We start from the raw sequence: 27,641 nt of genomic DNA, 5'->3' as shown, positions 1-27,641 counted from the left end.
CTAGAAAAGCAACCAGAGCAGAAACACGATTATTACAACTCCCTTTCAGCAGCACAAAGCTCTCAAATGTTTCCCAAAGATAAGAAATGTCAGGGATCGATAAGCCAGGTATTGCATGACTCCTGGTGGAGGCTTCAAGAAGCTTCTTTCACTTCTTATTTCTGGTAGCATTTAGCAAAATATATGAATCATAAACTCCTGTCCCCTTGGCTGAAGGCAGCAAACCTCTCACCAGCTCCAATCCACCCTACTGAAGGAAAGGAAAATCCCAGCTTTGCAGACAAATCTGTAAGAATAATCTCTAAATGCACATGGAATTTCCCTCCAAATTTACACAGGCTCAAGGCCAAGATGACAATCCTACATCTTCCACCAAAGTTAAACAACTTTCTTCTGATAACAAAAACGAAAACCAAAACAAAAAACACTTAACAAACAAACACAACCAAAAAACCCACACCACCAAATCCTTGAAAACTTTGTGTATCAGAGGTTTCTGGTCAGCACATTACTGGGAAATTGGAGATAATTTAAAAAATGAAAGGCAATTCTGGTGCATGATTCTTTTTCCCTTAAAAAACCCCATTGTCTCTAAATTGAGAGAAATTTAAAAAGAAGGGTAAAGAGAGTTGAGAACTGTAAAGAGGCACCAGCTGGGTGATCCAACCACCAACTTCCCACAGCTGCTCACTGACAGCAATTTCTCTGAAAGATCATCTTTTTTCTCAGGGCACCTGAGTCTGAAGATTCGGCATCTAAGGAAGCTTTGTGCCACCACAGCTTCACTTACCAGGAACTGTAGATATGAGAAACCCTGAATTCCAGCAGCCCTCAGCCCTGCTGTGGTGGGGAGTTCATGGGAAGGTTTAACCCAGAGCTGAGTTCTTGCAGCAGGAGGTGATGTTAACACAGGCACAACAGCTGCTCTTCCTTCCACCCTGGGGATTTCAATACCATTTCTGTTGTGTGATATTTATTCTGTTACCAAGTTTCTTTTAAACCTCCTGCAGATGTGGGAAACACATGCACTTTAAAATGTTATTGTATTTTATATGAACAATGACCTCCTGTCCTCTGCTAAGCTTCTCCATATTGATCCTAAAATATCCACTAAAATTGATCCTAAAAATATCCACTTTGTACAAGCAAAGCTCATGAAGGGGTGTTTTTGCACTGAATTATAAATTCTGTTTCTTACCAATTTGATACTGAAAATTTAATGAAGAATCTGATGCATAAGCAAAAAAGATTTCAGAGAAATGTCCAAAATCCACTTTATGAACCATATCTACGTCCACAATGACTTGGTGTCTGGGTATGATTCCTTTGTAACCTCACTGGAATTGGTGATCTGCTCAGGCAATCTCTGAAATCCCCAAGAAAACAGTGCCAGCACTGAAGTACAAATCCAAATCTTCTAAGTCCAGATATGATTTTTTTATTTTAGTGACAAAAAATTAATCATTAGGAGCCCCAGAAGCAAAAATGCTTATTTCCTGAATCCTGACTGAGGAAGCTGAGCATGCCCAACACTCATTCTCAAGGTTTCTCTTCACTCACCCCAATAAAAAAAGTCACCCCACACCCCTGGCAAGTGTTCAGCCATAAATGACATTTGCCATAGACCAACTCAGTCTAAGTCTTGTAGATTCATTTATGAAACATACAATTCTCCCTTGAAAATATGGCTTCACTTAGCAAGTCTCTCTCATGGAAGAGAAACTGTAATCCAAGTTAATGGGTGTCATTTTGCTTTTTTGTTTGTCTGAATTTGAGAAATGCTGCGTCCTGCTCAATAGAAAGGTAATAAAAAACTTGGAAGAGGTGGAAAAGATTATGCTGGATTCTATATGGAAAAAATATACAAAATTTGTGAACTGAAAAGCAGAAAAACTGCTAAAATGTCTTGACCAGTGTAAGTTATCAAAGGTAGCTCCCAAACAAAAGGACAAGGATAAGATAAAGGCAGAAATTTATTTATTTATACATCATTATTCCAGACATTCAATAATACTTCTTTGGAGAAGCTTTATTGCCCTAAAGCAGAGGAAGTTAGGATATTTTGAGATTGTTTTTTCCATTCACTACTTGTCATACAATTGCTTTAACCGGGGTGCTGTCCTTAGAGTTGTGCGTCACGTCAGCGGATATTATTTTCTTATTTTCTTCTTCATTTCAAGAACTTTTAAAACTATAATGGGCCAATGGATGAGTTTTTCAAAGTGCTGCTGTTGTGGCAGTTGTGTCCTGCTGCTGATTGGTGTTCAGAATGACTTTGTGAAAGTGGCATTCTTTGAAATTTAAACAAAATCTTTTCATTAATACTGAGTTAAATTAAGATGTGGAAGATGTCTTTTCCCTCAACAGATGACCCTGGCTGTTACTTCCCAGACACAGGCCTGACCTTAGACACCTTGAACCATGCATTCATTCCTCTATTCCCATTCTTCATCCACTAGACATGTTGCCATGTGCCAATTCCCTACCACACATCTGCCCTCAGCTTCTGAAAGGGCCTTGAGTCCCTTTTTCCCCATCTTAGAACTGGTTTGACATTGGTGTGTTGGGAAGACTTTGTTTCAGAACACATCCAGTCAGCTCTCTCCAGATGGAAAAGCTCAAGAAAATCCTCTGTGTCTCAGGCCAGGCTCCTTGTCCTCTGCAATGCCCCTCTCTCAAAAAGGCATGGAAAATCCTGCAGCTGGGAATCAGTCAGCTTTGTATCAGCATTCACTAGCGTGTGAGCAGGACAAGCAGGTGTGAAGATCTCCATTGGTCCATATTTGGTTTGTTACCACACCCTAAATTTAAATTTCTGCTTTTATTTGCCAGTTAATTTTAGCACATTCTTCACCATTGCCCCAATGCCATCAAAGATATGGTGTAATGCTGTTTCACACATAAATGCTGGGGTGGTCACCACCTTATTTTTTGTATCCACGTGAGCTTCGTAAAAAGGAGTTAAGGAAAACACAGCACTTGCAGATGCTGCCTGCAAAATGAAAACTTCACAGTTCCATCCTATAAAACTTCCTCCAAATCTGGTATACAATCCAGCTGTAAAGACAGCTGCAACCTATAATCCAAGCTATGACAAGGTATTTTTTGCCAGAAATACAAATGCTGCATGAGAAACCTGTGGAAACACCCAGAAACACAAGAAAACCTACAAAATTCACTGATGGTAGTCAAATGTCTCTGAGTACAGTCTGCAGCAATAAACTTCAGGAAAATAAAAATCTCAAAGAGAACTGACCAGCTGTAACCCACACCAGTTTTATGTGCAAATTCATTCAGCACTTAGTGTATTACTGTGTGCCCAAGGGAGCTGACTGAGAACAACTTCTGACTCCCAGTGTGTAGTTACACAGCAGCAGTTACACAGCTGTGCACAGAAGAATTTCTAATCCTGCACTGCACCACTGCTATCTGCTACCCACTGCACATTCCCATGAAAATCTATGTGGAAAAGCACAGATTTTACATGTGTTCACTCCTTTAAAGCCACATTTCTGAGCTGTCTCCCAACATGGAAATGACCAGGAAAGGATATGGTTACTTCTTTCACACAGTGCTTTGCTCCCAGCTCTTTGATGGCTCCTGCAGTCCCAGCATAAGGCCACTTGCCCCCTTCCTCTTCTTCATGGCCCACAGTTACCTCAGCACCAGAGAGCACCTTTGCTGCCAGCACTGGGGAAATGCAGCACAGGCTGCAACAGAAGGAACTGTAAGAGCAATTCTACAACACCACTAGTCCAGAACTTGCCCACAAGTGACATGACTTAAATGGACACAGCCTTGAAAATCTGAGATACATCACAAAGCAATTTCCTCTCAGCATTTCCCCAGCTTCTCCTTTGACAAACACCAACATACAGAAATCTTGAAAAACACATATAAAAAACAGGCTGCAAATGATACAAAACAGAAGATCCTTTTTCCAGTTCCAACAGCAACAGCTGCACATTTCAACAAGACACAGGTTGTCTCCATGCTCACACTGTGAAACAAATGCCATCCAACTCACATACATACCCAATAGGTTTGCCTGCTTTGTGGAAGTCTTTCAGGACTCGCTCAACTTCTCTGTTCACCTTGCAATCCTTCCCATCAACAGCAAAGGTAGATCTGTCACAACAAGAAACTTACACAAAGCTCAGTTTAAACCTACAAACTGAGGTATTTGCCTGTCTGCTGTGAAACTGGCTCCAAAGGGTCTTACCAAACTTAACAGCTACTGAAAAACTGGTTAAAAACACTCCCTAGATGACCATTAATGCTTCAACCAAAATGGCTTTTTTCTAAGGTTTTGTTCTGCCAGAAAGTCCCTTACTTAATAAAAGCATCTTAAAATGAGAATCATCAAATCAGCTTTCTAGGATTACTGAGAAGTTAAACAGCAATCTTTTCAAAGAAGAAAAATATGTAAGAAGAAAAGGGAAGTAACATTCACGTTTCTCCAAGCCAACAGAAAAGCATCACAAGATTAAGATAACCAGTATTCCACATCGCTAACACTTTCTGTTTCCTTTTTTTTCTGAGTTTGCTGTTGTTTTATAATTATAATGCAAGAGGGGATTTTTTGGTAGGCAGAGAGGAAGAAACAGAATAATAACACCACAAGCACCTGAAACCATTAAAGTTGTACCATCACTTCCCTCAGACCCAAAAAGAAACACCACTAGGGGGAGGAAAAAGAACTTATGCATTATCTGAACTCTTAAGTTCTCATCAACATTGTTCAGAGAATTTAGAACAAGGCAATGAGAAGACTTTGAAAGGAGTTATCCTTATTAATTAGGAGTTACATTTGTAGTAAATAAGGCCATTTATGGATTTTATTGTGTGAATCTTAGTTCACAGAATGAGAGAATGGTTTGTGCTGAAAGGGACCTTAAAGATCATCTCATTCCAACCCCTCTGCCATAATCAGGGACAAGTCCCTCTAGGCCAGGTTGCCCCAAGCTCCATCCAACCTGGCTTTGAACATTGCCACGTATGGGGCATCCACAGCTTCTCTGGAAAAACTGTTCCAGTGCCTCACCATCCTCACAGCAAGCAGCTGCTGCTTAGTGTCTCATCTAAACCTACTCTCAGTTTGAAGCCATTGCCCCTTGTACCATCACACCAGACCCTTGTAAAAAGTCTCTTTCCATCTTTCTGGTACTGAAAGGCTGCAATTAGACCACCTCAAAGCCTTCTCTTTGCCAGGCTGATTATGCATATTAATGATGAATATTTAATTGAGGAATCTGATGTTTAGTTGGCACTCACAAGTTTTTGGCAGCTCCAAATCCACCGGGGAATATCACAGCATCATGGTCTGCTGTAGTGAGCTTAGCCAGGCTTGTGATTTTACCACGAGCAATTCTGGCAGATTCCACTAACACATTCCTTAAAGAACAGAAATAAAACAATGTGATTAATTAAGCATTTGCACACAGAACAGAGTAAACAAAGTTTTGCAGAGGAAGAGGTGGGTGAGGAAGGGAGGAAGCAAGAACTGCTTTGGGTATTTAATAACTGAAGCTATTGAAGGTTCTGAACTGCTACTGCTGGGAAACACAGGCACTGACAGACTGTGTATAATCAGGTCCAGAACACTCATGTAATACCTCCTCTCCAAGAAAACCACCACAGCTGGCACAAAGCTACTGAAAGCATTCAGCCAAGTGCTACAAGAGTTATTACAGGCTGCTGCATCTGAAGCAAGCCTAACACATCCCAGACCCACCTTGACTCAGCTTCAGCTGGCTGCCCTTTGCTGTGGTCAATGACATGCATCTGAGGGACATCTGGAGCGTACATCTGAACCTCAGCTCCCCCACGGCTCAGGTGAACCAGGATACTGCAAACATGGAGATACAACAGGCAGAAAACTTTAATGAAGAGGCTTTATCTGCCCCCTAAACCTGCTACAAATATTCCACCAACTGGTGGTGGAATTTGAATTTGAAATGATGAGAAAAAATACATATTCTACCAAAGCAGGTAACCAAGAACAACAAAAGCTTCCTTTCTCCAAGTCCCCAGGTGTTATGGAAGAACCTCACAATTAACAGTCATCAACATTTGGTCTAGGTCTAGGTGACACATCTCTTATTAATTCACAGTAAGAGTTAATTCCACTTAAGCATTAACAATTTTGCTGTTAGATTTAGCCCCAGGAACAGAAACTCAAGTTGTTCTAAAATTAAATCTGTATTTGACCCTCTTGAGATTGAATTTGAAATTCTGAATTCCTGTTTCTGAAGAGAGTCTCTCTCAGACTCATTCTTCTGGCATCACATGCATGGTGCTGCATCTTTGGACAGTCACTGAGTTCTACAAGAATGCAGGCTGTGAGAAAACTGGGAGAAAGCTTCATCATTCATCTCGCAGGGTAATTCTGACATCCAGAGACAGCAAAACTAAATTAAACAAACTGCTGCAATGTAATGGAGACTTTTGTGGAGCCCGCAGTCCCAAAAATGCAACTTACGCTGATGCCTCGTGGATTTCTGTGCCATCATAGACACCACAGCCAGACAGGACCTGCAGTGAGAAATAAGAGAGTATTTAGTGAGAAAATAACAGAGTATTGTGAGAAGCAACAGAGTATTTAGTGAGAAATCAACAGAGTATTGTGAGAAGCAACAGAGTATTTAGTGAGAAATTAACAGGTGACAAAAAACTCCCCACAGGATCTTTCACAAGGTAAGATTTTAAAAAATAGTTAACAACAATTTAAAAGCAAGCTCTTACAATGCCAGTGAACACCATGCTATTAGCACTGGTGTCACCACCTGGCAGACTGCAGAAATGGCATTTCCTATTTATAGCAACCCATCACAGGGCTCAGAAATAACCACTGTTTATTTCCTGGCTGATACTTAATATTTATTTATACTACATTTAATAAACTGGTATGTTGCCCTTAGGAATGTTTTTATTGTGCACACAGAGGGTTGTTCTGAGCGTCACTCATCTTTCTTATGCAGTGTCCACATCCATGTGAAACACTTCCTCATCCAGGTGCACATCCACCAGAAGAGGGACAGAAATGCACTCTGAGGTGGCACCTAAAATAAACTGCTTTACCTGCTGCTGTCTTTTACCTGAGCATCTGCATCAGAGATCAACAGCCAAATCACTTTTAATGCAGTAATACAGTTATGCCATATTAGCCATATTTCTCTTTAACTATGTGGAAATAATACTTTTAATTTGCTTATACACATCAGATAATAAAAAGCACAAAGCAGTGAGCTACCCTAGGTGGAGAATCTGACAAAGCAGAAGGATAAAAAACTTGGTTTTTTTCCCAAAAGCCATTGTAAGAATGAAACAAAACCAAAATAATCCAAAGGTTTATCTAAATCCTGAAAGTATATAGGTGAACTCTTTTGGGGCTTTTTGTTTGGCTCTTTGTTCTGAAAGGAAAAAATCCTGTTAGGAATTCAATTTTCCTTTCTCTTTTTATTAATTTTTTTTCTTAACTTTAATCTCTTCCTTTCTGATTTTCCCTCAGCTTTTTTTTTTTGAAGCTTGAGACTTTTTAAACACAGACACATGAACAGAAGCTCACAACTGAAAGAGTCTTATCTAGTAATGTTAGACTTGAAGGGACTTTCTGGTCACAATACCCAGGTGTCTGTTCTCACCAAATATCACCATCACTTCACCAAAGAGCAGGATACATGAATGTTCTTCTGTCCATGCTAATCCTGTTCTGATATTTAAGAGCTGCCTTTTGCTTTGTAACTTTTTTTCTCATCTTTCATTTAATTTAGACTGAATAAAGAGACAAGCAACTGTGCTAGGGTTATGCACTGTGAGCAACACTTCTAAAATGTTTTTGAAACTCAGTGAAACCAAAATACTGTAACATTATTATTGTAAACTCTTTTAAATATAAAATCTTCTGTTATTTCAGTACTTGCTTGATAATAGATCTGTTTTTTACCGCTGTCAAAAATTTTACATCACTAATGTCAAAAATCACATTTGTTTTCCCAGGTCTGTTTAAAAGCTGTGACTTGCTAAAATGACAGCACTCCTGTTGGGTTAATTTTTAGCCATTTGGACCAGCATTCTGCCCTTTCCCAAACATTTCCTTATACAGGTAATGTCTTCTTATTCTTTTATGTTTAATGCTGTCTAGACTATGCAAAGCTCAAGCTTCAAAGCCTGTCCACTGAGTTCCAAAACTGTGCATCCATTTGTGACACCACCATTGTGACAGCCTGGATTTTTCCTTTGCAATCTGTAGCCACCTCCTTGCTTTCTTCTGGGTTTGCAATGTTTTACCCCCTTCCTGCCAAAAAGCATAACCCAATTTAAATACATTCACTGCCAGTACCTCACCCAGTAACACCATAAACTATTTCAAGTAAAATCCTCCAGGTTCCTCAGAACAAAGGAGACATGGAGCCTCCTGAGTGGATTCAGTGGAGGGCAGAGAGGATGAGTGAGGGATCTCTCTTACAATGAAAGGCTGAGGGAGCTGTTCAGCTTCAAGAAGAGATGACTGAGACTTCATTAATGTGTACAAATATCTAAATGGGGGTGTCAGAGGATGGGCCAGGATCTGCTTGGAGGTGCCCAGCAATGGGACAAGAGGAATGGGCATAAAGTAATGCAAAGTTCCACCTGAACATGAGGAACAATTTCTTTCCTGTGCAGTGACTGAGCACTGGGACAGATTGACAAGTGTGGAAAATGTGTATTTTATGACAGGCTTTTCGCAAATATTAAAATGAATATTATGTGTGTTATGTTAGAAAGTAATGCTGTATTAATTTTCTTAACAAGTGTGTTAAATATGGTTTTAGGTTATAACATAATGTTAAAATAGAAACTATGCTTTGTAAGACACTTTTTTCAAGAAAGGACTCGCACTGAGATTGCAGCCACAGGACACCTGAATCTTTCAGGGAAAAAGAATTTATTGCCCCACTGTCAGTAGAAACGAACTTCTTCCCGCCTCGCTCAGCCCTGAGATGCCGCTCGGATTAAGAGGAAGAAGTTGACACTGACCAGACAGAGTCCTTTGTTTGAATGGAATTTATGCATCATGTATGAAGTGTATGAATATGCAACAGGTGCAACAGGCTGTTTTTTAGGTATTAATCCTCTGTTAACATGTGTCCTTTTTCGGGCTTATTTTGCCCAGAAAAAGGTACCTGGACTGTTCATAACTCTTTGCTTTTACTGGCTCGTATTGTTCTAAATCCTAATTGTCCATATTTTTATTACTGTAATTACATCACTATTTTTATAACCATTTTATTACGATTAAACTTTTAAAATTTTAAAAACAAGTGATTGGCATTTTTCATAAGGAGGGTATGGAGTGTCCCTCACTGAAAATATTCCAAAACTGTCTGGATACAACCCTGTGCCAGTGCTCTGGGCAGGCCCTGCTGCACCTGGCGACCACCGTGCTCTCTTTCCAGCCTGACCCATCCTGGCATTCTGTGGTTCTTCCCAAATCAACTCCAGGCCAACAACAACTATACACACGCCAATTTTTACATGTTTCCTTCTCCTGGTCTGGCTTCCTCCAAGTTTCTGAGCTGCAAGCAGCTTTTTCTTCTCAAAATCAGCGTCTCTCCAGAGTTTCCAGCGGTCGCAGCCACCAGGCGAGGCTTTCCCAGGCCGCCGCCCCGCCGAGCCCTCCCCTGCACCGGCCCCACTGCCGGAGCGACCCCGGCTGCAGGGCGGAGGGTGGCTGTGGAGAGCCAGACAGTGGAAAAACAAACAAACAACAAACAAATAGACAGACAGACAAACGCTTCTCCCCCGCGCTCCTCCATTACTCACCACAGCGACGCGGGCGGGGCGGCAGCGCCGAGCGGAGGAGTGGAGGGAAGCGAGGCCGCCGGGCACTGCTCGCTGCAGCGCCGTGCACAGGGCCGGGCCTCGGGAGCTCAGCATGGCTGAGGGCGGGGGCAGCGGCGGCGGGGGAGCCGGGGAGCGGGAGCGAAGGAGCCGGGAAGAGAAGCGGGCGAGGCCCACGGGAACCGGGATAGACGCGCCCGGACGCCGCTGCGCCCTTGGCGGCACCGGCGGCGGCGCCCCCTGGCGGCGGGGAGGGGCCGCCTCAGGGCCGGGAGCCGCAGGGCCTTGGTCCCTTCCGGGCCCTCATTTATCGGGAATGGCAGCGGTGGGAAGGGAACTGAGAGTAAAAAGATAACGGTGCGGATGTGACAGGGGAAAAATAAACAAGTTGGTAAACGGAGCAAAGTTGGGAGGAGTTGTTGGGTCCTTGGTGGGCACGGAGGGCCTGCAGAGAGACCTTGCTAAATCAGAGAGAGGGGCAATCACCATCTCTATGAAGTTGAACATTGGAAAAGTGCTGGATTCTGCATCTGGGATGGGACAATCCTGGAGATACAGACAGAATGGGGAATGAAAGGCTGAATAGAAAGGTATTAAACAACAGAGAGTGTCCAGAGGAGGGCAGTGAAGATGGTGAAGGTGTTGAGGAGAAGGCATGTGGAGAGCACTTGGTCTGTTCAGCCTGGAAGAGACTGAGGGGAGACCTCATTGCAGTTACCTTTTATATTTAAAGCCCCATAAAACAAATCCAGGAGAGCAGAATATGCTAAGAAAATCAATTCTGGATCCTTTGTAGTATCTTCATTAACAAAGCCCTTTCAGCATGTGGCTTCAAAGTACTACAAGGACAAACCTAATTCTTTGTATTCAGGTACCTGCTCTTATGAGCCAGTTCTCCCATCAATTCGCAAAAACAGAGGGAATCAAAAGTTTCAGGTTTAATGTGTTAATAAACAACATTTAAAAAAAAGACACAAAAGAGCTTTCATCAAAAAAAGAAAAACTTAAAAAAACTCAAAAAGAAAATCCAACAAGCCATGACATTTGTAACATTCTCTTACAGTTTAAGTCACATTATTCAGTTGGTAATGTCCAAACAAATTTTCACTACAGTATCTCAAGGCTGTCAAGCAAACCTCAACACAAGCTGTAAAGCCCCATAAATTTTCTCCAATAGCTGCTGCTACAGGTCCTCATTTCTCCTCATTACTGAAATCTCATCAGGCTTGGAGGTTACAGAACTAAGAAAACAGTGTTCCACAAATATGTACATACAAAATCCAAGTAAAACAACATTTAAAACAAGTTGAGACCAGTGTATTTCCAATCAAGGATTTTTTTTATCATTTTTAAAATTCAGAGTCAGTCTAGGATAAGCTTGCACTATAAAATTCACAATACTTAATGTGCAAGGTATTTTTAATGAAGAATAAACTTCTTCCAGTTGTACTTCTAACTTCCCTAAGAACACTTTTTTGTTTTCTTACTTGAAATCAGAATTATTAACAAAAAAGAAATCAGTTAATCAAGAAATCAATGCTGTCAAGTTTACAGCCAAATGGCAGAGGAAAGAGGCCAAGTGCCATCCATGGCATATCCCACATTTCCATCATGGAAACTCCATCACATGGAACTCCATCACACTGTTAGGAATTGCTGCCACTATGAGGGCCACTCATTCTCAGTGAATACCACTGCATAAAATACTGTCTGAGGTTCTCTCCCTCTCACAAGGAGCAATTAGGAACTCAAATTATCCTTATGAGCTTCTTGCATAAGATAATCACTGTCAGAATCCAACTCTTCTTCATCTCCTGGTGTCTCCTCTGCTGCACGTTTCATGCCCCGCTGCTGGGAAATGGCCAAGGCATATTTGATGTTGTAAATGTTCCACTCACAGCTGTAAAAATAAACAGGAAAATGTTGTTTTCCTCCTAAAATCAAAACAACTTTAAAAGAAGGCTGTCTCAAAAGCTTTAATAGCACACTGTCATCCCCCAGATCACTCCAGGTGTTTGATTTGGACTTTCAGGTGTAACAATACTTACAGTTTTGAAACATCTTCAAAGTGACGCTGGATGCTCTTCTGGAGGAACTGAATCACAGGGAGCAGCTTCACTGACCTTGGATGGAGAAAACAGGCAATTTGCAGTGCAGTTCATGTGTACATATGGAATCTAGAACTTTTCTATACTCTCAAGATTCTAACAAGCATACAACTTCAATGCCAGCTTTTAAAGACAATCCTAAAGAAACAAAGGTCTCTGCCCACAATAATTACACTCAATACAAGTAATATATTGTGAGAAATATTTTTTCTAATGCCCAAGTGCATCTTGAAGAGCTAATTCTGCTTGCTGCAGCAATGACAGTTCCTTTCAGATACTACAAGACTTTCTGAACAAGGGGGAGTTTGTTTTAAATTGTCCTCTTCAAACTCAGCAGACACAAAACAGTCATTTCAGTAACTAAAACATTAACATCCATGTTGAAGCAAGGAAGAGTTACATAATGCACTGGTTTTTTAAATTGAAGGACTCCTTCTCAGATTACCTTTCATTTAGCCCATTTTAAATTTGTAAATTTGCTTGGTTTTGTTCCTAGAAGTCTAAAATTCCATATTAGGGGTGGGCTGAATAGAATTCACAGACCAGGCCCATGTAGTTCTGAAGTACTCTGTAGGAAGGCAGAGTACTACCAGCTATAATCACAAGCTAGGTCTGTAAAAATGCAATCAGTACCTTCACATCACCTTTCAGTTACATTTAAGATGCATAAATGTTTAAAAACACAACTGCCAAAATCTTGCTATCACTCTTGAAATTGTTATGCAGTTATTGTCTTAGCAACTCAAGTAAGTTTTACCTGTTGTATTTGAAAAATGTTTCTGCAATGTATCTTCACAAATCCAGTAACATATTCCAATTCTGTCACACATACTTTTTAAAATCTTTTTAGACCTTTAAGATCAAGTCCAAACTGTAATTTTTATCATTAGCACAGAAGTTGTAAAACTGAAGTGTTCCAATTGTACTGCATGTATTATCTAGAATGTGAGTAAATGTTAAGTAAAAGCCTTAAACTGACAGGTTTTTAATTTTAATATCCATGTCTGCATTTTGACTTTCATGAGATCTCACTTTGTTTTCAGCTTCTGTCCATGCAGCATAAGCAACTTATGAGCCCAAATAAGATAGAACTCCAAGTGACAAGAGGTCTCAAAAGCAGAGGCCAGGAACTCCAGCAACTTCTCCACATACAGGTCTGGCAGTGATGAGCAGACAACATCAACTGTGCAAAAAGGAAAATAAAACCCCATAAACATCCAATAGAGTTGAGTTACTATTTGGAATAACATGAAGGAGACCACAGGAAAGCATAGGGGGAAGAAGAAAGCAGCACTTTGGCAAGTGGTGGGTATTTAGTGCTGTATTTCAGGGTACAGTACCACAGTCTCTCAGGGGACAAATGTTCCTCCTTTGAACCTTCCAAAAACTACTGTGTTTAAAAGCAAGAAATTAACTCCTCCCTCTCCAAGTTCTTCTTCCTAGCAGAGTACTCTCCTCAGCAGCTCTCCTTCAGAATTTTTACTTCATCCTTTTCTCCTCTTTTCTAAAGTAAAGACTTTATTGTTGCTGCTCCTGACCTCACCCAAATTTCTGTATTCAGTGGAATCAGTTATGCACAACAATCAGAGGCAGTGATACTTGAAAAGACAGCAAAGTCACCTGCCCACACAGGAAGTGTCTGAATGCTGTTAGCAACAGCACAGCACAAAGAAACACTATTTAGAAGCATCCAAACTAATCTTACATATAACTAAATCACTATATATTATATATAACCCACTCTCAAAAACAGCTTCTGCTTAAGAAACAGAGACACAATTATCCTGTTAACAGTGGATTACAACAGCCTCTCCCCAGTTGTACTCTGGCCTTCCAATCATTTTCCAAGCTCTCCACCAGATGTTCTGGAGTATCAATGTCTTTCCTTGTGCTGTCAGTCCCAGAACCAGGCACAGTATTCCTGATGTGGTGCCACAAGTGCTCATCAGACAAGATTCATCACATTCCTCAAACTGCTGATTACATCCTTGCTACTGGTTAATGGACTTCATCACACAGACACAGTGTCTGATTAACTCAGGTTAAACTTGATGTGCCCCTCCAACACCAGCTGACATCCAAAAACTCTGCCTGCACCTCTAGGCCTGATCAAATTCCATGTTGAGAAGTCACTAAATGAGCATGAAGCAGATGGGTAAAATTAAAACATAAATTAACACTGAAAAGTCTGCCTTTACACCTCAATTTGGTTCACACATGTCTGTTTACAGCTAGCTCAGCCTGGTTCCATGGCAGATCCACTCACCTTCACTGCTAGGGACAGCCTCTATCACCTCCTGAATTAATTTCTTCTCATTCAGCTTGAAGGCCATGACAATAGCCATGGTGTATTCCTTCTGACCCAGTGTTTTGCGGATATTGCTGGGTGTGACATCAATATCCAGCTCAAAAGGATCAAAAATTAGCCCAGAGTCCAGTGAATAGAGCAGGAGACCTTCTGTGCTGGTGGCTGCCCAGCTTCGTCCTGGAAGAGAAATAACAATATTTAACAACAAATAAATTGTTCTAGAATGGAAACAGAAGAGTGATGATAATCCTCCAGTACTCTATTCTTTCACATGTTTTAAAAAGAAGGAATAAAAAAAATCCTAAATTAACTGTTGGTACTAACCTGTAGGACAGAATCGCACACAAGTCACTCTTATTTCTGGTTTAAAGTGTCGGTAGCTCATGTCACCTAAAAGAGAAATTTGGGAGTGATTTAACAGATTTATCACAAGTTCACAGTCTAGTTATCAACTCTGACTATGATGTTACCATTAAATAATGTGCAGCATGGTAAAACCTGGCAGAATTCAAGACTGGGTAAGGAAGGCACAGTCCATGTCCAAGAGATCCTACAGCTTAATTGGTGGGACCAAATTTTGTAATCCTGATGTTAAAACTGAGCTAAACAAGTCAAACCCTTCTTACCTGTGGCAAAGGTTCTGATGCACACAAAAGCAGAAACAAAGAGAGCAAAGCCAAAGCCATACCTCTTTTTACTCCAGGAAGAGGGATGGCAACACCTTCATCACCTCCACCACCTTCATCAATCAGAGCCATGCTGCCAAATTCAGTCATTTTTCTCCGATCTAAGTACTCCTGGAAAGACATGCAAGTTCCATTCACTGCACTGAATCTCTTCTCAAATAGCAGAGCTCAGTTTAGACTGTGCTAAATTTTTATACATTTTTATAACTTTGTTCTGCTCCAGAGATGCACTGTTTGCTTCCTCAGCTGCAGCCCTGCTCTTTCTGTCCTGCAGGTTCCACTGTGCTAATGCAAGGGCTGTGTGACCAGAACACTGCAAATGAGATTTTAGGGACCTCCCTGGTCCCCCTTAATAGCCATCCCCTCTAGGATTCTGTTTCTGCTTGTTCACTTTCTTTCAAGGCAGATGTTGAGCTACACCAGCTCACAGACCATTGCTGACAAGGAATACTTGGAACCCCAGTCAGATACAGCCTGACATGAACAATTATCATCCTTCCTGCTAAGGGGATGGTGAAAAGGGTTACTGGAAATTTTTTCCCTTCTGATGTTTTTCATAATTCACTTTACTTTTGAAGGAATTTAATTTGGTATTTGGCAATATTCAGAAACAGAGTTTATAAAGGTCAGTGATGTTGTTCTGTGTCCACAAAAAAAAATCCTTCATTTTTTTGCTAACACAAACTGACACCTGGGGAGTTAGCTTAGTACAAAAGGTTGGTAATTTAAATTTTCACTTCCACTTTAAGTCTAGTGCCAACTAACTTAGTATGCTTGAGAGTTCTGCCCATTCAACACAAGCACACTACAAATCTGGAAGGGTTTCAGGAATTCATTCTGTTCCAAGAGGAATATTTCCTTCCCCCTCTCCTGCACAAAAATAAACCCATTCTTTAAGAAACATTCATGAATCACTCTTAATGAGATGTTATATCAAAACCAAAGTCTTGTGGGGGTGAGGAAATTTAAAGAAGACTCCTGTGCTCACATACCTCCATTGCATCTAAAGAATGGTTGCATGAAATTTCGAATTTTTTCATAAGAATCTGTTCCTTGACATTATATATACAGACAAATTTTGACAATCCACCTGCCAGAATAGATTGACCATCTGCTGAATAGCACAGAGTTGTAAAAGATCTGGTAAAGAAAAAGAGAAAGCAGTTTAATTTCACTGCCACATCTGAGCTAAAAGATATGAGTACAATGTGAAGTCTCAGAAAATAACCACTCCATGGTAAAAGTGGAGATCTTCATTCACACAGTATGCACTTCACACACACATTTACTACAAAGCATCTGGTGCTTTACTATGAACCACAGACAATTTAGAACTTCAACATCTGTATGAAATACTTCCATATTTCTGAATCTAAGTCACAGCTCAGTCAAGGAGCTCTCAACTACATCATGCATGACACTAAAAGAAGAGCTACAGAAAAACCAATGCCATGGCATGTTGGAAAAGCATGGTTGAGAGCTCACCAGCAAAAAATACTGCTTTTTTCTAAAACTTTTTTCCAAAAGGCTATTTTTCTTTTTTTTTTTGAGTGGAAGCAATATGGAAAAAAAAAGGGGGGGAAAGAGAAGAATAAAATATTTCTCTAAGATAATTTTTGAGAGCACACAAATTCAGCTTGCATTTAAACATTACTTCACATGCATAGCAACAGGTAATAACCCCCATAATGACTTTCTTTAAAAAATGTAATAGTTTCTACATACTAATTGTTGTACACTACTATTTCTGTAGAAAGATATCTGCTAAAAACCTAATACATAGGAAACTAACACCTTGGCCTGAGAAGCTCAATATTATGTTGGCAACCCAAGTTCCTAACAGATGAGAAAGAACAAGTGCTCAGAATGATGCTGAGCAGTCAGAGAACACAGCCAGCTACAAAAGGGAGGCATCTACATGTCAGGCAGGCTTTTAACATTCAGAATGAGGAATATCTGAACAACAGATGCACTCTGCAATCTCCATGTAGAAAACAAATGGAAAAAACAACTCCAAAGTGACCCAGCATGGCACCCTGTTGTCACTGCAGCCCCCTGCACGTACTTGCCCTTGGCTGCCTGCTTGGCAGTGATTTTATCCAGCTCCTTCCTCCCCATCTGCAGGTCGTGCCTGCCCTCAATGGAGCCAGTCTGCACTGCATTGTCATGGTCCCAAAATGTTATCTGGCCGTTCAAGGCAGCAACTGCCAGCTCCTTGCCATCGGGCCGGAAGGCAACAACAAGAACTGCAAAGAATTAATTAACAGTTAAAAATGCACTCAGATGCTTTTCTAAGAAAATACCCTAATTCCTCTAGGATCTTATCTCAGCTATAGAAAAAGTTGAAGAGTAAAAAGTATGACTGTACTTTTTCCCCGTAGACAACATACAAATGTTTAGTTAATTATAACGCTAAGCTAGAATTAAAGCATTTATTGCACTATTAACCAAGCACAAGAGTGAAGTCTCTGAACCTTTGATTTCCATTTCCATGAATGAGTCTCTGTATTTGACATGTGTTGTTACAAACATATTTTACACAGTGCTTTTATATTTGATAAAGGATGAGAAATGAAATAAAAATTACCATCTGAGTTTATTATAAATGTCTCCTTAGTTTGCCAGCTGTCCAACATATCCCATAATTTCACAGTCTTATCCCAAGAGGCACTGGCTAGAACACACTTCATTGGATTAAAGGACAAGCTGCTGATGGGACCTTCATGACCTGCTAAGACCTAAAAAGAGAAGAAAAGAATAACCTGGAATTAGGTGAAAGAAACTGAAATCTGTGTAGTCTGCATTCAGTAAACTCCAGATACAGCCAATAAACCATGCCTGATTTGTTGGCACTTTAAGTCTAGTGCCAACTAACTTAGTATGCTTGAGAGTTCTGCCCATTCAACACAAGCACACTATAAATCTGGAAAGAGTTTCAGGAATTCATTTTGAGATCACTTTTGGACCCAGGGCATGATACACACCAGTGATTCTCAACTTTTTATTTCTACAAGTTATAAAAAAATTCCCTGAAGTGCTACCACGATATAGGCATCTACAACCACTCCTATGCACACACTTTAGGGATGCAGTGTGCCAATTTCCTCCCTCCTTTCAAAACAATCAGACCAATTGTGAAAAACCAAGTCATTGCTCTGAAAATTCATTATTCTGAGAATATTATTATTCTGAGAATAACTCTTGCAGGTGATAACACTTCAGAATAAAAATAAAAATAAAAAACTGAGAATAAGAGTAACAGAGATTTTAATTTCATGGAGTTCCTACTCCTCCAAAAAAAATATCAAGGAAAGAAATTATACTCAAAACTCTGGAGATCCAGTCAAGTATATCCTGAGTTACTGAAGTCATCTCTATTCCATGGCTGTGCCAAATTAAATACGTGAATCACTGAGCTCTTCTACTTGTACAAGATGTACAGGAATGCTTAAGAATTGAAAAATAATTGAAAAATCATGCCCCTGGCTCTGCTCCACCAAAACCCTTCATGAAATCTGTATCAGTCTTAATACAGCCACTACAATTTCTTCATTGCCTGCAGAAAATATGTGGAAAAGAACATTTCTGAACAAGGAGGGAAAGACTTTCATGCCCATGTGTTAGCTCAGCAACACTGGTGTTACTTCATCACTAGAAAGAGCTCATTACTCAAACATTTTAACAACTATTTCCCACACAAATTCTGGGTGAGTTCCAGGAAACAAATAAAATTTTAAAAATGCTGAGAGCAACATAGTGTAGCTCCAGTTTTTAAATATAAATATAACAAAACACTTCATGCTGTTTTGAAACCCCCTTGACTAATCCCAAAGTTGCTGAGTATCACCACACTCCACACAGGGTGAAATTCAAGCCCTGCCAACACTCTGGGACTTACATCCAGCAGCCTCCCACTCTGCATTGACCAGATGAATATTTCAAAGGAATCCTGGGAACCAGCTGCCACAATCTCACCACTGGAGTCCACAGCTAAACAGGAGAACTGACTTGGTCGTGGAGAGGTAAAAGTACGGAAATTCCGGTACCTGTTAAAAAAGTGAAAAGAAATTATGAGAACATTTTATGTAGATTTATTTAAATGTGTGTTTAACAAGTTTATGTACAGAAGGAGTTCCTTTGTTTTGTAAAGACTTCTAAGCTATGTACAGAAAAAATATTGTTTTTATAAAATTAGATGTGATGCCTCAACATGATTACAAGATTCAAAATGAAAAGCTCTGCAGAAATAGGAGACAGAAATACTCAGAGGAGCTTTCTTCTATTAAATGACATGTGTCAATTTTTTAGAAACATGGGCTTGTTTACACACCCAGTTCTGTGCACAGCTGTATTATACTATGGAAAGTGCTTTCTCCCCATTTGAGTAAAGCCAGACAATGATTTTCCTGGATTTCCAGCTTCTTTGAGGAAAGTTCTTCCACAATTTTCTTCACAGAAACTGGATGGAGTAAGAGCATTTTTAATAACTACCTAAATTTAAATCAAAGGCTGAACCAAAAACCAGTAAGGCAGTGCTGCTCACCCTTATGAGACTTCAAACAAGCAATCAGCAATTTGCTGTATTTTGGGGGGAGTGTGGAAGCTGAGGACTAAATGAGACACAAAAGCTTTCGTGCAGAGTTACCTGTGCAGATCAAAGGCACGCACTGTTCCATCCAGGGAAGCACTCAGGACAACATAACCAGTGGAAGTGAAAGTTACAGCAGTTACACCACTGTTGTGCTCTGTAAAGGTGACAAAACAAAAGCTGCTTGAAGTGTTCCACACTTTCACCTGCAGGACAGACAAGAAAAGCCTTCTTAGAATCGCCATCATCAGTAAAGAGAGAAAATAAGGGTAAGGCAGCAGCAGAGTAAAGAAAATCTAATTATAGAACTCTGCAACAGCATAAAAGACTTTCACTAATAGCAGTCAAGAGGCCACAGCTTATCATTAAACCTCTTTTGCAACATAAAAATCTAAGTGGAGACAGACACAAACAAAGTTGAAACAAAGTTAATAAAGGAAAGTAACACTTGGTGAGCATCTTGAGCTTCCAAGCTTATACTGTCAAATAAGACAGGTGTCAAATTCAAAACCAACTCTAAAGCCATTACAAAAGTTACAATTGAGATGATATTCCAGTTGTTTCAGGTTTTTTTTTCCTGAACAAAAATGTTATGCATTTAGCTTTCTGCAGTTTGAGACTTCTCGGTTTGGGCCAATTTTCATCCTGAATGGCAGAAAGTGGCAGATCTTTTCTGTCATTGAAAAGTTTTGATAGGAAATCAGCTACTACTGTTGTCCCATTTATGTGCCAAGACATTGTGGCAAAACACCTTTTAAAATAAAAGCACCTGTACACACAGCCTATCATTTCAATGCAAGTCATCCATGAGAAGCTAATTTTTCTCTTAAATAACAAGCTTCTGGAATGGCACATTTAAACAAAGAATTACACTTGCATAAATCATTTGAATTCATGTCAAAAAACAATTAGTAGAAGAGCAAGAAGCTGGGTGGCTGGAGTTCATTCATCCCAAGATACCATGGGACCATAAATAAACTAACATTGATGAATTAGTTACTTTTGCATTTATGGTGACTGGACCTGTAATAATTAAAAATCAACCGTTAGAAAGCATAAGTGATGCAATTTGTAGCCACAGGGAGCAACAAAAGAAAATATATATAATCTAGAGAGAAAAATCAAAACATTTAAGGAAAGAGAGGATAAAAATTTATCTCTTTATAGTAAGAAAAATATGTACCAATTACAGTAACAGAGCTTTCTACATAAGATGGAAAGTCAAGCTGCTTAGTACATTATTAAAAGCTCACATTCCAGCAATATTTGCCATCACTTACTTTGCCATCCTCCCCTCCAGTTACTATGTACTGTCCATCTGGAGAATATGCCAAGGAAACCATGCTGTTGAAATGGCCCTGCTGCTTCAGCACGTAGGACTCACTCTGCCATTCCCACACCAGGAGCTGACCCAGACCTGTAAGCACAGCAGGATTAACCACAGCCACCAACACAATGCAAATGCAGGCCACAAAACACACACTGGCAAGCAACATCAAAAAAAACAATCCAAAACAAACCAAAGGTTAATGCAGACAGGTTGAATTCTGCATCTTTCAGTCCTACTAGGAGCTTTTTCCTTTTGTAACTTCAAGGAAATTTCCTCAAAAATTTCCTCCATAAGCTGTTACATGGAATAATGTTTTCAATACTACAACAGCAATGCTATCAACCAGTTGATAAATGAGCTGGAAAGAAAAGCAGGGCTGAATATAAAAGTAAAATTTTGGGTTTCATGCAAACCGTTATGGACAGAGTAGGAATGCTGGAACATCCAGGCAGGTTTGTAAAATGCCAAGGGCAACATGTGGCAAAGAAAGAACAGCCCAGAATGAAAGCAGAAATTAACTACAGGCGATCTGGGGTCTCCCTAACTCTGTTAAAAGCCTTCCTATATAAAATATAGGAAGTATATAAAATATAGGAAGTGTTTTTTCCTGTATCAATAAAATATTTTCCTAAATCATCAGAATTCTGTGAGAGATTAATTAGTGATATTTCTGAATCATCAGAATTCTGTGAGAGATTAATCAGTGATATTTTCTTTACTATACCTAGATACCACAGATATGAGACCATCAATTATTTAACATTAGGAGTCAAAACTAGCAAGAGGAATTTGGGCCTCATGTCCACCACATTCCTTATTTTTCCCATGAACACAGACCAAAAATAGCCTGACAAACCTGAACATCCAAAGGCAATCCAGTCACCAGTGCAGTTGATAGAAATAGAAGCTATCCTTTGGTCTGAAATACTGAAGTAAAGAGAATTAACCAATAAACAAGCTTGTGTGATAAAACTTCAAGTCTAATATTTATCAAGGCTGTTCAAGCAAGTTGTTTGATTGTTTTACTGAACTTCTGTACCACTGTAACACCAAAAAACACAAAGTTCATTCCTTTGTTCCACTCCAACCATCAAATATTCCTTATTCAGAATGAAGGCAGAGTATCTGCATCCCAAAAATGTACTTGCCAACAGAGTGAAACTCCCAAGTTTAAGAAAATAAAACAGGGAATTTTTTTGTACATGGAAATTGTCTATAGTTATGGAAAAGAATCTGATTTGATTTCTCAACTTATACACAATTTACAGATAATTTTCCATATGCAGAACTTTCCAGCTAATATTTTTTAGAAAGAAACTGAAAATATTAAAATGGACAGAGTTAAAGAAGTGTGACCAACAACCAGGAATTCCTGAGTAGTTTCCTTATTCAAACCTCACTTTTCCAGAATAAGGAGTGGAATTATACAGTATTTATTACATAAATTTATGGTCCTGCCTTTCCAGAAATTACAGTCATGTTTTAAGATTTTTGTGCTCTTTTTATTCATCCTTCACTGCTTAACATGATGTGTTCTCAATCAAACAAACATGAAACCCCTGCAAAAAACCTATTCCTTTCCCATACAAAAACCAAACTAAATATAGTGAGAAGCCCATGGCTCACCTCAAGGAGTGGATCAGATTGAAATCTGGAAGCTCATGGAGGTGAAAGACTCCAGAGGCAAAACCAGTGACTAGAAGATGTGTTTTCTTGTGATAGGCTGCAGCTGTCAGGTTATTAAAATCTCCTTCTTTATTGAAAAAATACCTGGCACCCAAGAAACAAGAAAAAAGGTGAATGGTGAAGAACAGGATGTTGTCAGAGCTGCATCTCCAAGCAGCTCACCAAAGAGGCTGATGAGCCACCTTTATGTCATCTCCTGAAGTCAACCAACCCCTTCTGGCAAGAAACCAAAGCCTCAAGACTCACAGAGGGTACTGTAGTAAAGATCCCATTTACAATTTCTGAGTTCCAAATAACAGCACACCACGAGTCAGTATTTCTTATATTGTTAAAATTGCACTTGTTATTCTGAAGGTGAAAGGTGGTGCCCATCATATAATCAAGGTAAGACAGACAGTAGTTCTGCCAGAACTACTTAAAATGGGATGTGCAGTAAATTTCTAAATCCTGGACAGTTTTATACTGCTTTGAATAAGTTATAACAGATGAAAAAAAAAGCCCAGTACAATAAATCCCCATTACTACTTTGATTTTTGATAACTGAAAACCACTTACTTGGCAACACGTGAATATTTAACTTTATTTCTAGTCTCTTCTTCACTTGGATCAGCTTTCCCATGAATTTCTTCACCCTTGGGCTCTTCAAGCAGCTCTTCATCATCTTCTGCTGCCTCCTTTTCCTTTGCTGCTTTTTTAGGGGGCATGGGCTTCAAACCATCCAGCTCAGTGTCACACTGCCACACACACAGAGCTGCATCCTGGCTAATTGTGTACAGCTAGAACACAAACACACAAATTATTATTGTCCAATATCCATGCTCTGTGCTCTGCAGAAATATAAATATATGGACTTGTAGAAGGGTTAAAAAAGCATGCATTCTATTCTCAGGATAAGACTCCAAGGTGCTTTGAACTGGGAGTTTTACTTGTCCTGAGAACTGGTGAATTATCTGCCTGGCCCCAGAAAAATTTTGCAAGGACCAAAGACAACTTGATAACCAGTCAGCATCACAGCTAAACTACATCATTTTTTCACATTTAAAGCTATAATGGTTTGGGTAAACAAATTTAAACACATAATTATGGCAGAGCAATCAAAAGACACTTCCGTATTTTCTAAATTCTGACATATTGTCAAAACAGCCACCTACAGATAAGTTCTGTTTCCACTATTGTACATTCAGGTGTGTTGTGTGATTATACATACATCCAGGCTGTTCTCTTCAAAAAAGCAGGCAACTATGACATCCTTATGGCCTCCAAGGGAGTAGTAGATCAGGTTTGCCCATCGTTCTGCTCCAAACACCCACGTGGACATGTCCTTGCTCCCCACTGCAAAGCACCTGCAACAGAAAAACAGAAAAGAAAATCAGAACACTGGGCTGCAAAACTCTTCCCTGGGTGGAGAATGTTCTGAGCTCAAATCCAGCAGTCAACACTTTAATTTTACTAACAAGTTTTGTAAATTGTGATTGGTGACTGCAGCAGAGGTAGAAGGGGCTAAAATACATAAAAAGTCAACCCTGCTCACAATCCTAAGATCTGTTCCTTTTATGAATTACTATGCATTTTCAAATAAGAAAACTGTTGATTCCCATTCTTTATACTTTCTGGTCTGCCTAATTGTATTTTTTAATTAAAGACACAATTTTTAAAGCTAGTACAATACTTCAGAGGAAATGCAAAGAGCATTGAAATATCAACATGTGCAGGTAAACAACTTCAGTTTAACAACTCACTTGGAATCATCAGTCCAGTCAATACAAGTTGTTTCATCATATGGGCCATAGTAGGTTTTGTCCAGAACAAATGCATTAAATTCTCTTTTCTTCCCAGGAGCATGGTACAGGTAAGCAAGATTGTCTTTTGTAACCACAAATTTCCTGGCATAATGGGGGGAAAAAGACATAACTGCACACAAAGCTGATAAAGCAAACAACTGTTCAGTATAGACTGCAATACAATGAAGCAATATAATAATAAAGAGGTTCCCGCACTACTGAAACAATAAAAATTGACTGCTTTTCAATGAAAAACAAAGTATTTGCAGACTGATATTATCTCCCAACTTAAACATTATAAAAGAGAAAGCCTTCAGTAAAAATCACTGCAGTTGAATAATGAAATTCTTATTCTCAAAGCCCCAAAACAGAAGGAAAAGTTCCAACACTCAAACCAGGATATTCTATTTCCAAGGCTTTGCTTTCCTCCTTTTCTTCCCCTCTCAATTTTACGAAGTGACCCTGATCAGCTCAAAATCTCCCCTCATTCATGAACAGGAAAAATTCCCAGATTGGTTAGGATGTCATCATAACCACAACTTTCAGTCTATGGGGCAATTTCTGCTGTTTTGTTCTGAAGCATGCACTTTACTTACTTGCCATCAGGGGAAAAGCTGACACTGTGAACTGGTTTGTGAAAATAAAACTGATGTATCACACATTTCCCAATCAAACTCACAAGCAGGGCAGCTCCCTCTGTAAGGGCAGAAAAAAGGATCATGAGAATAACTGAGCTCCCAAAGAAATCATAACCCTAGAAAACATTATTTTCTTCAAGAGGAGGGGGAAAAACTTTTCAAGACAGTGTGGTTAATATTATTAAAATGAAAAAAAAATACAGTCCAAATTATGAGACACTATACAAAGTCTGTAAAAAAGTTCTGTAAATAAAGATACTTTACCCAAAAATTATAATGCAATTTCTAAAGCATACCACTTCCAACTTTGTGTTAAGGTTGAACACCTAACACCTAATACAGATTTCCTCCCCAAAAGGCTGCATTTTTACTGAATTCTTTTACAAAACAGATGTCTCTCTGTGCAAGTACCTTCATCAACTAGAATGGCAAGGCTTCCATCTGGAGAGAGCCCCACGCACACAATATTGAGCCGTGTAGCCAAGGGCAACGTCTCACACTTGTTACTGCAACAAAAACACACAACAGTAAAATGGGGACGGGAAAGCAGGAAGAACATCAGTGTCAGTAAAATATGGTTTGATACCTTTGGTAAGCCCATAGACAAAATTTAATGTAAAACCCTGACAACTTTGTTCAGCTGTCACAATCTCATGAACACCAAGTAGGTGGGTTGTTCTGTGCAGGGCCAGGAGCTGGACTCGATGATCCTTCCAGTCCAGCATGGTCTGTAATTCTACATAACAGAATTATAATTCCAGGTTCCTGAGTGGAATGCAGGCACAGGGAGCATAAATAACAGAATTATAATTTCAGGCTCCAGGATGGTCTGTAATTCTGCATAACAGATTTATAATTCCAGGTTCCTGACTGGAACAGAGGCACAGGGAGCATCGATCACAACTCTGGCACACACGAAAGGCTGCTGATGCTCTAACTTTTGTTATATACAATACAGAGGAACACAAAGAAACCATACAACTAAATCAAACACAAATATTTTTCTTCCTTTTTCTTTTTCCCTCTAAAATACACCTTTACATAATTCCTCTGCTATTCTCCACACGAGTGTACGTGCACAACACCGTGACAGGTATTCCATCAGGCAGCCTTCTACCTTTTAACGCTAAAGCAGACCCTTCCCAGGATATTTCAGCAGGCCGAGCATCCCGGACAGCCCCATGGATCGGGCTCCAAAACACCCTCAGAGCTTTATTCCCCCCGAAACCCCCGCCCTGTGTGCCCTTCCCGCCCCTCGCCGCTCTCACTTCTTGAGGTCGAACAGGGAGATCCTGTTGCCCACGGGGCTGAGCAGGGAGTTGCCATCGCGGGTGAAGCTGAGGTTGCCGCGGCGGTACACGGTGCCCAGCAGGCCGGAGAACTGCGGGGGCAGGAAAGGGCAGCGTTAGAGGGGCTGCGGAGATGGGGATCGGGGGAAGGTGATGGGGAGATGGTGCTGGGGATCGGGGGCTGCCCCCGGCCCGCGCTCACCCGGTACGCGAAGCGCATGGCGGCCACACGTGGGGAGCGCGGCCGCGGAACTGCGGCACTCAGGGGCGGGAACGAGGGGAAGGGAAGGAAGGGAGCAGAGAGGGAGGGACTGGGAGGAGAGAGGGAGGAGAAAAGGAGGAGAAAGGGAGGAGAAAGAGAAAGGGACGGGCTGACACGGGTTGTATTATAGTATGGGGAATATATTATACTGTGGGCTGCCGCTCCCGGGCCGTGGCATCGCTCTGCCCTTCCCCAGCCACGGGCTCGCCGCCCCCCTCAGCCGCTCCCGGTCCTCCCCAGCAGCCGCCAGGAGCTAGGGGAGCTCTGGTTCTTTTTAGTAAATATATTACGGTATTTATACTTTTTAGTATAAATGCCTTGGAGTGGCTGTGAGAGCTGGGCCTGTTTATTCTGGAGAAGAGAGGGCTGAGAGAGTTTATCAATCCATATCAGTATACCCAAGGTGGGTGTCAGAGGATGTTGCCAGGCTCTGTTCAGTGGTGGCCAGCATCAGAACGAGGAGCAGTGGCTGTAAAATAAAACACAAGGAGTTTCACCTCAACATGAGGAAGAATTTGTTTATGTTGAGGGTGGCAGAGCTCTGGAACAGCTGCTGAGGGAGGACACAGAGTTCCCTTTCTGGAGACATTCCAGAGCCACCTGATGTGCTCTGTGTCACTGCTCTGGGTGACCCTGCCTTGGCAGGAATGGACTGGTCACTCCAACCCTGACTATTCGGAGATTCTGTAATTAGAGTGCAACAACACTGAATGCCCAGTGTATAGATGTGAGAGCAGCTGCTTTATTTTATTTTATTTTAAAGCAGTTTTATTGCAGTGGAGAGGATGTTGGTGGCCAGTTTGATTCTTTTCAGTAAAAGTACAAAAATATCACGATGAAAACACATATGGAAAAGAAAAAGAAGGAATGAGTAAGAGTAGATAGTGGAAACATAACAGCACTCATGGATCTGGTGATGAGAGTTGAGTGTTGGCATTTCGATGCCCCTTGGTTAGAGACATGGTCACAGTCTTGATTCTTTGGGGATGGGGGCCCACAGAACAAAAAGTTCCCCAGATTATGTACAGTCAGATCAGCATTGGAACACCCAGATCCCTCCCCAGGAAGAGAATTCTTTATGTCTGACACAAGGCACACAGCACCTGCTGAGGGAGAGTTCCAGAGGGTGTCAGGGGCTGCTTT

At 40.5% G+C, this 27,641-nt stretch overlaps 2 protein-coding genes across 2 annotated transcripts; both read right to left on the bottom strand.

The window, feature by feature from the left end:
• Positions 1-1,955: 1,955 nt before the first annotated feature.
• GATD3 (glutamine amidotransferase class 1 domain containing 3) lies at positions 1,956-10,072 on the bottom strand. The gene is made up of 7 exons (XM_064706205.1): positions 9,805-10,072; positions 6,482-6,534; positions 5,735-5,848; positions 5,275-5,394; positions 4,036-4,128; positions 3,554-3,710; positions 1,956-2,950 (listed from the first exon to the last, which is right to left on the bottom strand). Exons 1-7 carry the CDS (start codon positions 9,916-9,918, stop codon positions 2,822-2,824), a joined length of 780 nt encoding a protein of 259 aa, XP_064562275.1. The 5' UTR covers positions 9,919-10,072; the 3' UTR covers positions 1,956-2,821.
• Positions 10,073-10,745: 673 nt separating this feature from the next.
• Positions 10,746-26,542, bottom strand: PWP2 (PWP2 small subunit processome component). Its single transcript, XM_064706191.1, has 21 exons — positions 26,439-26,542; positions 26,216-26,328; positions 25,359-25,453; positions 24,906-25,005; positions 24,268-24,411; positions 23,736-23,871; positions 23,084-23,304; positions 22,469-22,612; positions 21,699-21,769; positions 20,793-20,929; positions 19,570-19,718; positions 18,823-18,970; positions 17,512-17,662; positions 16,990-17,170; positions 15,917-16,064; positions 14,927-15,035; positions 14,563-14,628; positions 14,197-14,415; positions 12,963-13,113; positions 11,871-11,945; positions 10,746-11,722 (listed from the first exon to the last, which is right to left on the bottom strand). The coding sequence occupies exons 1-21, from the start codon at positions 26,454-26,456 to the stop codon at positions 11,563-11,565; spliced, it is 2,736 nt and encodes a 911-aa protein (XP_064562261.1). The 5' UTR covers positions 26,457-26,542; the 3' UTR covers positions 10,746-11,562.
• Positions 26,543-27,641: the final 1,099 nt, after the last annotated feature.

The sequence above is a fragment of the Zonotrichia leucophrys genome, chromosome 1, assembly GCF_028769735.1.
Source record: "Zonotrichia leucophrys gambelii isolate GWCS_2022_RI chromosome 1, RI_Zleu_2.0, whole genome shotgun sequence".
In the NCBI taxonomy this organism is placed as follows: domain Eukaryota; kingdom Metazoa; phylum Chordata; class Aves; order Passeriformes; family Passerellidae; genus Zonotrichia; species Zonotrichia leucophrys.
This window is presented reverse-complemented; position numbering and strand designations above follow the sequence as displayed.